General features: G+C 47.5%; 2 protein-coding genes across 5 annotated transcripts in view; one reads left to right on the forward strand and one right to left on the reverse strand.

Annotated features, from left to right (window-relative positions):
* The window catches only part of LOC116973009 (CSC1-like protein 2), a 135,763-nt gene extending 130,912 nt beyond the window's left edge, over window positions 1-4,851 (reverse strand). For 2 of the 3 annotated variants that reach the window (XM_033020643.1, XM_033020641.1), the window contains exon 1: window positions 4,643-4,850. The gene's annotated coding sequence lies outside the window, so the exon portion shown is untranslated. Of the gene's footprint in view, window positions 1-4,642 lie in introns of all 3 variants that reach the window. The other variant, XM_033020642.1, reaches the window with a different exon arrangement.
* A 561-nt stretch (window positions 4,852-5,412) lies between these two features.
* mrpl14 (mitochondrial ribosomal protein L14) lies at window positions 5,413-11,380 on the forward strand. Of its 2 annotated transcripts, none has more exons than XM_033020644.1 (3): window positions 5,413-5,503; window positions 6,614-6,787; window positions 10,871-11,380. In XM_033020644.1, exons 2-3 carry the CDS (start codon window positions 6,720-6,722, stop codon window positions 11,235-11,237), a joined length of 435 nt encoding a protein of 144 aa, XP_032876535.1. In that variant the 5' UTR covers window positions 5,413-5,503; window positions 6,614-6,719; the 3' UTR covers window positions 11,238-11,380. The 2 variants fall into 2 exon arrangements, with proteins under 2 accessions (XP_032876535.1, XP_032876536.1); XM_033020645.1 differs by having other exon boundaries at window positions 5,466-5,509.
* Window positions 11,381-13,501: the final 2,121 nt, after the last annotated feature.

A 13,501-nucleotide genomic window follows, 5' to 3' on the forward strand; every position in this document is an offset into this window, starting at 1 on the left:
CCCAACAACCATCAGACTCTTGAACATTTCATTCATTACACTAGCCTCAACTAGGAACTTCTATGGACTGCCTTTTGTTTTTGTGTGTTCTCATTATGTATTATCTGTGTGTATTGTGTTTGTAGGCCTGTTGCACTGCTACAAGTAAGAATTTCATTTCCCCCTTGTTTGGACATACAGTGCCCTCCATAATGTTTGGGACAAAGACCCATCATTTATTTATTTGCCTCTGTACTCCACAATTTGAGATTTGTAATAGAAAAAATAAAGTGCACATTGTCAGATTTTAATTAAAGGGTATTTTTATACATTTTGGTTTCACCATGTAGAAATCACTGCTGTGTTTATACATAGTCCCCCCATTTCAGGGCACCATAATGTTTGGGACACATGGCTTCAGAGGTGTTTATAATGCAGGTGTAAGAGAGCTCTCAGCACCTAGTCTTTCCATCACCTTTGGAAACTTTTATTGCTGTTTATCAACATGAGGACCAAAGTTGTGTCAATGAAAGTCAAAGCAGCCACTAGGAGACTGAGAAACAAGAATAAAACTGTTAGAGACATCAGCCAAACCTTAGGCTTACCAAAATCAACTGTTTGGAACATCATTCAGAAGAAAGAGAGCACTGGTGAGCTTACTAATCGCAAAGGGACTGGCAGGCCAAGGAAGACCTCCACTGCTGATGACAGAAGAATTCTCTCTATAAAAAAGAAAAATCCCCAAACACCTGTACGACACATGAGAAACACTCTTCAAGAGTCAGATGTGGATTTGACAATGATCACTGTCTGCAGAAGACTTCATGAACAGAAATACAGAGGCTACACTGCAAGATGCAAACCACTGGTTAGCCGCAAAAATAGGATGGCCTGGTTACAGTTTACCAAGAAGTAATTAAAAGAGCAACCACAGTTCTGGAAAAAGGTCTGTGGACAGAAGAGATGAAGATTAACCAGAGTGATGGCAAGAGCAAAGTATGGAGAAGAGAAGGAACTGCCCAAGATCAAAAGCATACCACCTCATCTATGAAACGCGGTGGTGGGGGTGTTATGGCCTGGGCATGTATGGCTGCTGAAGGTACTGGCTCACTCATCTTCATTGATGATACAACTGCTGATGGTAGTAGCATAATGAATTCTTAAGTGTATAGATCCTATCTGCTCAAGCTCAAACAAATGCCTCAAAACTTATTGGCCAGTGGTTCATTCTGCAGCAAAACAATGATCCCAAACATACTGCTAAAGCAACAAAGGAGTTTTTCAAAACAAAAAAATTGTAAATTGTTGAATGGCCAAGTCAATCACCCGAACTGAACCCAAAATGGCCTTTATTAAAATCTGACAATGTGCACTTTAACCATATGTGATTTTTTCTATTACAAATCGCAAATTGTGGAGTAGAGAGGCAAATAAATAAATGATGGGTCGGTTCCAAACATTGTGGAGGGCACTGTATGACGAGCAAACGTCACCGGTCTTTTACAGGTTTGTTTCCCCCCCCCCCCCCCCCTGCCCCACTCCCCGCCACAACAATCAATCTGAAGATGGGTCCTGACCAATCTAAAGAAGGCTCCCCCAGAGCCGCTGCCTGACCCGCTGAATACTCCAGCACTGTGTCCCTTTTTTTTTGGTAAGCCAGCATCTGCAGTTCCTTCTTTAAGACAGTTTGATTGTAACTCCGCTTAATAATAAAAAAACAAACTAATGTGAAGCAAGTATGAATTTTGACTTGGCTCTTGACGTGTTTTGATGGTAAGAATATCTCATTGAATATAAATGCACACATCAATGACGGGAAGATCTGCATCATGATCTAATTACTCATAACAGCCGAATAGAGCTATTCACAACGCACATGCCAATATTCACACATCATGATGTGTTTACTTAATTTCCAGTAAAGTCCCCTCTCCCGCCCAGAAGTGTAAAAATATCCTATTAGTAAATATTAAAATGTTAAATCAACAATACCTATTCGCTGTGGGCCATACGACCCATTCTGACAACTATTTCTCAACCTTTATCGTCTCCAACACCCTCACAATATGCACAACCCTCTTAGGTATATAAAATTACAAGAGGCAGAGATAGGGTACAAAGCCAGCACCCTGCCAGGGGTGGTGGTGGAGACAGCTACGATAGTGGTGTTTACAAGACTTTTAGCTAGGCCCATGGATATGCTGGGACTGGGGGAGTGTGGATCACATGCAGGGAGAGGAGACTTGTTTAATTAGGCGTCATGTTCAGTACAGGCACTGAGGGCCGAAGGGCCAGTTTCTGTGCCGTGACGTTTTATGTACGTTATTAACGACCCAAAAACAGGCAAGCACATAGGAAAAAATGGCTTTGTTGCACAGGTGAAAATAAATCTTTAGTGGTTGTATTACAACACTATTGCTCATAGACATGCACACTACTCACACGTCAAGTGTGTATAATTGTCATATATATACCTGAAACAGAGCAATTAAATTCTTACTTGCTGCACCTTTTAGATAGATACATAGAAAATAGGTGCAGGAGTAGGCCATTCGGCCCTTCGATTCAATATGATCATGGCTGATCATCCAACCCAGTATCCCGTACCTGCCTTCTCTCCATACCCCCTGATCCCTTTAGCCACAAGGGCCACATCTAACTCCCTCTTAAATATAGCCAATGAACTGGCCTCAACTACCCTCTGTGGCAGAGAGTTCCAGAGATTCACCACTCTCTGTGTGAACAATGTTTTTCTCATCTCGGTCTTAAAGGATTTCCCCCTTATCCTTAAGCTGTGACCCCTTGTCCTGGACTTCCCCAACATCGGGAACAATCTTCCTGCATCTAGCCTGGCCAACCCCTGTAAGTTTCTATAAGATCCCCCCTCGATCTCCTAAATTCTAGCGAGTATAAGCCAAGTCTATCCAGTCTTTCTTCATATGAAAGTCCTGACATCCCAGGAATCAGTCTGGTGAACCTTCTCTGCACTCCCTCTATGGCAATAATGCCATAATATAATGCCATAATGCCATAAATCCTCAGATTTGGAGGCTCAGCGATGTAATAACATAATAAATGCACAGAATATAGTAAATAATCAGCAATACTAGGAAACACGAACATAATACTGTAAAACCATTACTACACAGTATAACCATAACAAAGTCCACAGTAGGGTCGCCGCCATCTGCGGTTCGAGTCTGCTAGTTGCTGCAAAGTGCTGGGTCTTGCAACAGTTTTGAGTTTTGCCAAGTCTCAATTTGCGACCAGCCTTGGATAGCTTTTACACTCCATATTATAAGAACATCTAGGGTATATTTATACCTGTAAATTACAGATGATCAGATGAGTAATGAACAATGAATAGGATAGACACAAAATGCTGGAGTAACAGCAGGTAGGACGGCATCTCTGGAGAGAAGGAATAGGCGACGTTTCGGGTCATATAGACTGAAGAAGGGTCTCAACCCGAAACGTCACCCATTCCTTTTCTCCAGAGATGCTCTTTGACCCGCTGAGTTACTCCAGCTTTTTGTGTCCATCTTCGGATTAAACCAGCATCTGCAGTTCCGTCCCTAAATAATGACCTAACATGGATTAGCACCTTCGCGACAATTAAAAATCAGCAACTAACAGAAAAGGACCAAAGTAGAAAATCCAATGATCAACATAGGATACTGAAGAAGGGACTCGACCCGAAACATCGCCAATTCCTTCTCTCCAGATATGCTGCCTCGCCCGCTGAGTTTCTCCAGCATTTTTTGTCTACCATAGGATACTTCAAACGGGTTTTCATCTCACCTACCCCAAGTTCTCGATTTGTTTCCCAAGCCTCAATTCAATTCAAATATCCAGCTTTCACTGTTTGCCGCCTCGCAGTCAACAAAATTAAAATTGTGAAGAGGGTAATCGGATCGTCAACAACCAAGCACAACACGAAGAGGATGAAACCGACCTGCTGCGAACTGCGACATCAATTATTAAAATATGATGGGCTGATAGAAAATATTTCGCACGCAATATTACTCACCGCGTAGAACTCAAATGACGATGCCCAGAATTGAGAAAGATTAAAATTTGCTGATGTAAACATGGTATTACGGATTGTAGTGGAGTAGATTTACGGATTGTAGTTCTAGAGCCGTTTCTCCCCCTTCGCATGAAAAGCCGTAAACGAGGACACGCGATATCGTGTAGATAAAAGGGTAGAAATCCTTATCCTTCCCAACCTTCTCCAAACACACACACACACACACACACACTCGGGACCCAATTGCAAAACTGACGGGTGTACAAATGCAAAATCAACTGGAATTAATCGCAGCAGCCGCTCCACCTGCCTGAATATTTAACGTCAGAGTGCCGAAGCCATTCTGTGCTCTAGATATAAATACAGTCTTGTTTTCATCCCGTCATTGAAGGGGAAAAGATAGGTAGACCGGGGAGTGGAAATTAAAATTGTTTTTTTAAAACCAGTATCTGCATTCCTTGTTTCTACAATTAGGAACTGGAAGGGGCAATAGACGCCGGCTCCTTTACAAGCCGCTGCGGAAGGAGTTGAATTGAACTGGGTTATGTGGAGTGGTGCATGCATGCATGTCCCTGCAGCGCCTGTATTGTATGTATGTATGTATGCCCGCTGGCCGGCTAACCGGGCTCCTACCTGCACTGCTGCCGACCGCTCCCTAGCAACCAGCCCGCCGCTCGGGCCCGGGCTCCATCCAGGCGCGGAGAAAGACACGGTCAATCCGCCGGGGCTTCAGACGGCGACGGCAGAGCGACACTGTTGCCTGGAGGCCGCCGAGCGTACACTTGCCAGTGACCGACTGGAGGAGGCGACAGACAACAAGTGGATGGATGGCCTCCCTCCCTCCCTCCCTCCAGCCGAGCGCGCTGACGTCACCGCCAGGACGTGCTCTCTGGCCCCGCCCTCCAGCCGAGCGCGCTGACGTCACCGCCAGGACGTGCTCTCTGGCCCCGCCCTCCAGCCGAGCGAACACTTGCCATTGACCGACTGGAGGAGGCGACAGACAACAAGTGGCCTCCATCCCTCCCTCTCTACCGCCCGCCTCCTCTACGCGCTGACGTCACCGCCAGGACGTGCTCTCTGGCCCCGCCCTCCAGCCGAGCGTGCTGACGTCACCGCCAGGACGTGCTCTCTGGCCCCGCCCTCCGCCTCCACGCGCTGACGTCACCGCCAGGACGTGCTCTCTGGCCCCGCCCTCCAGCCAAGCGTGCTGACGCCACCGCCAGGACGTGCTCTCTGGCCCCGCCCTCCAGCCGAGCGCGCTGACGTCACCGCCAGGACGTGCTCTCTGGCCCCGCCCCTCCACCTCCACGCGCTGACGTCACCACCAGGACGTGCTCTCTGGCCCCGCCCCTCCACCTCCACGCGCTGACGCCACCGCCCGGCTTCAGCGCGACGTCCAGCCCCGCCGCGACGTTGCCAGGGTTTCCGCGCAGCGTAACGCGTCAGCGCGCGTGCGTGGCGGAGGGCGAGCGGTGCCGGATCACAGCGCGCGGGGTGAGGGTGAGGGGGGTTAGAGCCAAAGATCCTATAGTAGCTACAGCATCTTTGGGTAGAGCGGGGATGGGGGAGGGGAGGGAGAGGGAGGTGAGGTGAAGGGGGGGTGGTGAAGGTGTGAGGGGGTGAAAGGGTGACGGAGGGGGGAAGGGGAGGTGAGGGGATGCGGGGAGGGGTGAGAGTGTGAGGGTGAAGGTGAGGAGGGGAGGAGAGTGAGGAAGAAGGGATGAGAGGGTGAGGATGAAGGTGTGAGAGGGAGGGGATTGGTGAGGGTGTAGGGAGAGGGGGTAGGTGAGGGGGTGAGACGGGGTGAGGATGAAGGGGTGAGAGGGGGTGAGGATGAAGGGGTGAGAGGGGGTGAGGATGAAGTTGAGGGGGAAGGGGAGAGGACGTGAGGGTGACGGTATGAAATTGAGGATGTGTGTGAAGCTGTAAGGGTGAGGATGAAGGTGTGAGGGAGGGGGGTTAGGATGAAGAGGTGAAGGTGTAAGAATGTGGGGGGTTAGGGTGTCAGGGTTTTCTGTGTGAGGGGGCAGGGGTGTGTGAAGGTGTGGGTGAACATCTGGTGGGAGAGGGAGAATGGTGAGGAGGGAGAGAGATGGTGAGGATGAGGGAGGGGTTGAGAGGATGAGAGGTGGTGTTGCGGGGAGGGGTCATGGGATGGAGGTGAGGGGATGGGAGGGGTAAGGGTGTGAAGGTGTGGGTGGGTGAGGGTGATGATGTGTCGGGTTGAGGGGGAAGGTGGTGGGATGATGATGAGGGGGAGAGTGAGGGAGATGAGGTGAGGATAATATTGGAGCAGAACGCAAAGTGTTGGAGGAACTCAGCCGGTCAGGCAGCATCCTTGCAGGGAATGAACAGATAATATTTTGTGTTGGGACTTGTGTTCAGAATGTTGGTGTAACATTATGAATATTCGGTATAACATTAGGAATATTGTGTTGGGGGAAACTCGTTGCGTTGGGGGAATGGGTGAGTGGTGGAATATTGTGTTGGGGGAACGGGGCCCAACGGGTCCCACTTGGTATAGTTATTCTTAAAACGTAAATGAAGGTCCATCTATGAAAACAGTCAGTGAACTGAAGGGCTGATTTGTTTTTCTCTCCTCAGATGCTGCCTGCCTTCCTAAGCGTTCACAGTGCTTCCTAATATTAATGCGGATTTCCAGAATCTTCACGTTTTTCCCGCTGTGGTTATTGTGTTCTTCGGGTTCCCGATGGCACTGTTGACAAGAGGCTTCGTGCCTTTGACTCCGACTGCAGAAGCACTTTGCCGGATGTTCAGGTACTGCATATTTGTCTCAAGGTTGTCCCTCGGGCAACACAGAGGCACAGCGGTAGAGCTGCTGCCTTTCCTCTGGAGTTACAGCCTACAATTATGTACTTACAGTATCTCCATCGTAGGACTTGAACCCACAGCCTTTTCATCTGCTTTCATTTGAACCATAGACAATAGAAAATAGGTGCAGGAGTAGGCCATTCGGCCCTTCGAGCCAACACCGCCATTCAATGTGATCATGGCTGATCATCCCAATCAGTACCCCGTTCCCCATATCCCCTGACTCGGCTATGTTTAAGAGTCCTATCTAGCTCTCTTTTGAAAGTATCCAGAGAACCAGCCTCCACCGCCCTCTGAGGCAGAGAATTCCACAGACTCACAACTCTCTGTGAGAAAATTTGTTTCCTCATCTCCGTTCTAAATGGCTTACCCCTTATTCTTAAACTGAGGCCCCGGGTTCTGGACTCCCCCAACATCGGGAACATGTTTCCTGCCTCTAGCTTGTCCAAACCCTTAACAATCTTATATGTTTCAATAAGATATCCTCTCATCCTTCTAAACTCCAGAGTGTACATGCCCAGCTGCTCCATTCTCTCAGCATATGACAGTCCCGCCATCCCGGGAATTAATCTTGTAAACCTACGCTGCACTCCCTCAATAGCAAGAATGTCCTTCCTCAAATTAGAGGACCAAAACTGCACACAATACTCCAGGTGTGGTCTCACTAGGGCCCTGTACAACTGCAGAAGGACCTCTTTGTTCCGATACTCGACTCCTCTTGTTATAAAGGTCAACATGCCATTCGCTTTCTTCACTGCCTGCTGTACCTGCATGCTAACTTTCTTAGACTGATGAACAAGGACCAGATCCCGTTGTACTTCACCTTTTCCCAACTTGACGCCATTTAGATAGTAATCTGCCTTCCTGTTTTTGATACCAAAGTGGATAACCTCACATTTATCCACATTAAACTTCATCTGCCATGCATCTGCTCACTCCCCCAACCTGTCCAAGTCACCCTGCACTCTCATAGCATCCTCCTCACAGTTCACACTGCCACCCAGCTTTTTGTCATCTGCAAATTTGCTCGACAGTGCTGTCTGTTGCGCTAATTTGAGTGTTGCGGGCCGAAGGTACTGGTTTCCAGAGGGCTAGTATAGACATTGTGGGCCGAATGGATTCTTGGTCTGGCAGCCAACTGTTGCAACGATTTTAAAAGCCAAGCCAAAGCAAACAATTGGGCTGCAGCCACCTATCAACCAAATTTCATTTTGTGCACACAAGCTTGTTAAAAAGGCGAGGCAAACAATTGGGCTGCAGCCACCCGACAGCCAAAATTCATTTTGTGAACACAAACTTTTTAAAAAGGCGAGGCATACAATTGGGCTGCGGCCAACTGACAAACAAAATTCATTTTGTGAACACAAACTTTAAAAAAAGGCGAGGCAAACAATTGGGCTGCAGCCACTTTACAGCCGCATCGAGGGGACTCACCGTGGAGTAGACGTGCGTTCAGTGTTACTCGCAGCTCAGAGAGCCGTGACCCTCTCTCTTCCTGGGTCTGGCAGAGACTGAGTGAGGTGCTACACTTCCGAGTTTTATAGTCCCTCCCCCTGCCGCCAGCGGGGGCAGCAGAGAGAATGGGGAATTTTTACAAAACGTTAATATCTCTCTGATTTTTCATCGATGGGAAAAATCCTCTGGTCCCGGAAGGTAGAGGGGGGCTCTGAGCGAGGTGGCCACAATTGACGGCCGTAGGTGGCGACGTTCTCTCGGAAATCGCAGCACAGTGGGCCAAAAGCGGTCAAGATCAGACTTTTAGTAATATAGATAGATAGATAGCTGTAGTCCCAGCACCGAGCCTTGCGGTACCCCACTAGTCACTGCCTGCTATTCTGAAAGAGACCCGTTAATCCCTACTCTTTGTTTCCTGTCTGCCAACCAATTTTCTATCCATGTCAGCACTCTACCCCCAATACCATGTGCCCTAATTTTGCCCACCAATCTCCTATGTGGGACCTTATAAAATGCTTTCTGAAAGTCCAGGTACACTACATCCACTGGCTCTCCCTTGTCCATTTTCCTAGTTACATCCTCAAAAATTCCAGAAGATTATTCAAGCATTATTTCCCCTTCGGAAATCCATGCTGACACGGACCGATCCTGATACTGCTATCCAAATGTGCGGTTATTTCATCTTTTATAATTGACTCCAGCATCTTCCCCACCACCGATGTCAGGCTAACTGGTCTATAATTCCCTGTTTTCTCTCTCCCACCTTTCTTAAAAAGTGGGATAACATTAGCTACCCTCCAATCCACAGGAACTGATCCTGAGTCTATAGAACATTGGAAAATTATCACCAATACATACATGATTTCTCGAGCCACTTCCTTAAGTACCCTGGGATGCAGACCATCAGGCCCTGGGGATTTATCAGCCTTCAGTCCCATCAGTCTACCCAACACCATTTCCTGCCTAATGTGGATTTCCTTCAGTTCCTCCGTCACCCCAGATCCTCTGGCCACTACTATATCAGGAAGATTGTTTGTGTCCTCCTTAGTGAAGACGGATCCAAAGTACCTGTTCAACTCATCTGCCATTTTGTTGCTCCCCATAATAAATTCACCTTTTTCGGTCTTCAAGGGTCCAACTTTGGTCATAACTAATTTTTTCCTCTTCACATACCTAAAGAAGCTTTTACTATCCTCCTTTATATTCTTGGCTAGCTTACCTTCGTACCTCATCTTTTCTCCCCGTATTGTCTTTTTAGTTATCTTCTGTTGCTCTTTAAACATTACCCAATCCTCTTGCTTCCCGCTCATCTTTGCTACGTTGTACTTCTTCTCTTTTATTTTTATACTGTCCCTGATGTCCCTTGTTAGTCACGGTCGCCCCTTACTCCCCTTGGAATCTTTCTTCCTCCTAGGAAGAGTCATGGAGATGGAACAGAAAGTGTCCATGCTGTTCATCATGCACATAATTTTGCAATAATACTATCCAAACCCATTTCCTCACATCCCTAGATTCTAACATACACAAGGATTAATTTTGAATGCCATTAATCTGCCATTCAGCTTTAAATGCTTTTCACCACTACGACTCTTGAGGTTTATAGATAGGCACATGGATGTGGAGGGAGATGGATCACATGTAGGCAGAGGTGGTTAGTTTAACGGGCATTATGTTTGGCCTGGATATTGTGGGCCAAAGGGCCTGTTCTGTGCTGCACCGTCCTATGCCCCTTGAAGGGCACGGGTGAACCCGATTGATTTTTCTGATGTTTAAGAAAGAACTGCAGATGCTGGGAAAATCGAAGGTAGACAAAAAAATGTTGGAGAAACTCAGCGGGTGAGGCAGCCCTTCAGGTTCTCGACCCGAAACGTCGCCTGTTCCTTCTCTCCATGGATGCTGCCTCACCCACTGAGTTTGTCCAGCATTTTTTGTCTACCTTTAATTTTTCTGATGATCTGCTGGGAGGGTCAAAGTTTAAAGGATAGGTATTGGGCATATTTTTGTACACAGAAGGTGGTGGGGGCAGATACGATAGCGGCAGTTAAGATGCTTTTAGATAGGCAGATGGATATGCGGGGAATGGAGTGCAATGTAGGCAGAGGAGATTAGTTTAACTTGCCATCATGTTCAGCACGGACATTGAGTACAGCCTGTTCCTGTACAGTACTGTGTGGTTTACAGGGATATGGGCCAAATGGGATCAAATGGGGCTAATGTGAGGAATCATTGGGGCAAAGGACCTGTTTCTCTGCTGTATGTCTCCTGCTTTCCCCAAGTACACAGGTTTACATTTGCTCCCCTAGAGATTATTCTTCCTTTGATTGGTGTGGTGTGAGTATAGTCTGCTTACATTTACACTCAGTTCATAAGCTTCGAATTGGGTCTGAAGAAGGGTACCTGCCCAGAAATGTCACCTATCCAGAGATGCTGCCTGGCCCGCTGAGTTACTCCTGCATCTGCAGTTCCTCGTGTCTCAATCGAATGGTGGGTGGTGGAGGGAAGACTTCCGTCATGATCGTGCATTTCTGTATCTGTTGTTTACACCCGTTTTTCCGTTCCCGCCCCTCGCCTCAGTACCTCGCCGGTCTGTGCGGCCATACAGAAAATGACCAAGGTGCGGGTGGTGGACAACAGCTCCCTCGGCAACACCCCGTACCACCGGCCACCCAAGTGCATTCACGTCTACACCAAGAACGGCGTCGGCAAAGTGGGCGACAAGATCTTGCTGGCCATCAAAGGGCAGAAGAAGAAAGCTCTGATCGTCGGCCACAAGATGCCCGGCCCCAGGATGACGGCCAGGTTCGACTCCAACAACGTGGTGCTCATCGAAGACAACGGCAACCCCACGGGGACACGCATCAAGGTGCCCGTCCCCACCAGCCTGCGGCGGCTGAAAGGGGAGTATTCCAAAGTGCTAGCCATTGCTCAGACGTTTGTCTGACTGGGAACCACCAACTATGGCCATCACATTATGAGACTCAATCACTTCCTGCAGCTTGCATGGCTGCTGCTCTTCCTTCCAAGTTTTGAAGTTGGTTCTGCACTATCGCTCTCCATTTTATATATTAAACATACTTGATGTTCTAGCTGTCTATGAACCTTTTTTATGTTACCGGAATATTTCAGCACACTTTGTAAACTCCTAATCAACATATCATAGGAGCAGAATTAGGCCATTCAGCCCATCACATCTACTCTGCCATTCAATCATGGCTGATCTACCTCTCCCTCCTAACCCCATTCTCCTGCCTTCTCTCCATAACCTCTGACACCCTTACTAATCAAGAATCTATCTATCTCTGCTTTAAAAATATCCATTGACTTGGCCTCCACAGATTTTCCTCCCTCTGACAAAAAGAAATTCCTCCTCATCTCCTTCCTAAAGGAACACCCTTTAATTCCTTTAACACCCTTTAATGACCTCTAGTCCTAGATTCCCACTAGTGGAAACATCCTCTCCACATCCACCCCATCCAGGCCTTTCAGTATTCGGTAAGTTTCAATGAGGTCCCCTCCTCATCCTTCTAAACTCCAGCGAGTAGAGGCCCAGTGCTGTCAAACGGTCATCATATGTTAACCCCCTCATTCCTGGGATCATTTTTATAAACCTCCTCTGGACTAAGACCTTCAATGGTGATGTTATTAGCAAGAGAGTGATGGGTGTATGGAAATGGCTTCCAGAGGAATAGAGACACCAGGAACTGCAGATACTGGTTTACAAAAAAAGACACAAAATGCCAGAATGACTCAACAAGTTCGGCAGCATCTCTGGAGAAAATGGATGTGGGTCATTTCGGGTCAGGACCCTTCTTCAGACTGATTGGAGGGGACCTCGAAGCAAGAGAGGACAAGGACAAATCAGGGCTGCAACAGATGACCTCAGATAGATACAAAAAGCTGGAGTAACTCAGCAGGACAGGCAGCATCTCTGGAGAGAAGGATTGGTTGACGTTTTGGTTCGAGACCCTTCTTCAGACTAGTTAGGGATAAGGGAAACGAGAGATATCCCTAACTAGTCTGAAGAAGGGTCTCGACCCGAAACATCGCCCAATCCTTCTCTCCAGAGATGCTGCCTGTCCCGCTGAGTTACTCCAGCATTTAGTGGTTTTAACCAGCTTCTCCAATTCATTTCTACACAGATGACCTCAGGCAGGGAGGTTCCCTGATAGGCCGATTGTTGTGTAGGGACGGTGTGTGATCCCAAGAGGGATGCATCGATGCGAACTGTGGAACTGGTTAACTAACGTTCAGTGGAGGAATGGGAACAGGGGGGAGAGGGGAGTGTATGTATAACTTACCTAAAATTAGAAAATTCAAAGCTCATATCGTTGGGTTATAGTACAGTATAGTAAAAGGATTTGAGTATAGGAGCAGAGAGGTTCTACTGCAGTTGTACAGGGTCTTGGTGAGGCCGCACTTGGAGTATTGCGTACAGTTTTGGTCTTCTAATCTGACATACTTGCCATAGAGGGAGTACAGAGAAGGTTCACCAGACTGATTCCTGGGATGTCAGGACTTTCATATGAAGAAAGACAGGATAGACTCGGCTTGTACTCGCTAGAATTTAGAAGATTGAGGGGGGATCTTATAGAAACTTACAAAATTCTTAAGGGGTTGGACAGGCTAATGCAGGAAGATTGTTCCCGATGTTGGGGAAGTCCAGAACAAGGCGTCACAGTTTATGGATAAGGGGGAAATCTTTTAGGACCGAGATGAGAAAAATATTTTTCACACAGAGAGTGGTGAGTCTCTGGAATTCTCTGCCACAGAAGGTAGTTGAGGCCAGTTCATTGGCTATATTTAAGAGGGAGTTAGATGTGGCCCTTGTGGCTAAAGGGATCAGGGGGTATGGAGAGAAGGCAGGTACGGGATACTGAGTTGGATGATCAGCCATGATCATATTGAATGGCGGTGCAGGCTCGAAGGGCCGAATGGCCTACTCCTGCACCTATTTTCTATGTTTCTGTAAGCTACCCATGTGAAATCTGAGGTGCAGTTCCTCCAGCTCTGTCAATAGAGGAGGCCCAGGACAGAAAGGTCAGTGTGGCAATGGGAAGGTAGGTTAAAATGGTTAGCAACCAGAAGATCTAGTAGGCAGACTGACCGTGCATTCAGTGAAACGGTCGTCGAATAAATATTATTTATTATCTTTCTCCAGGGTAGGAGAGTCTACAACTAAAAGAGCAGAGGTTTAAGGTGAGAGAG

This window comes from Amblyraja radiata, chromosome 5 (genome assembly GCF_010909765.2).
Source record: "Amblyraja radiata isolate CabotCenter1 chromosome 5, sAmbRad1.1.pri, whole genome shotgun sequence".
Taxonomy (NCBI): domain Eukaryota; kingdom Metazoa; phylum Chordata; class Chondrichthyes; order Rajiformes; family Rajidae; genus Amblyraja; species Amblyraja radiata.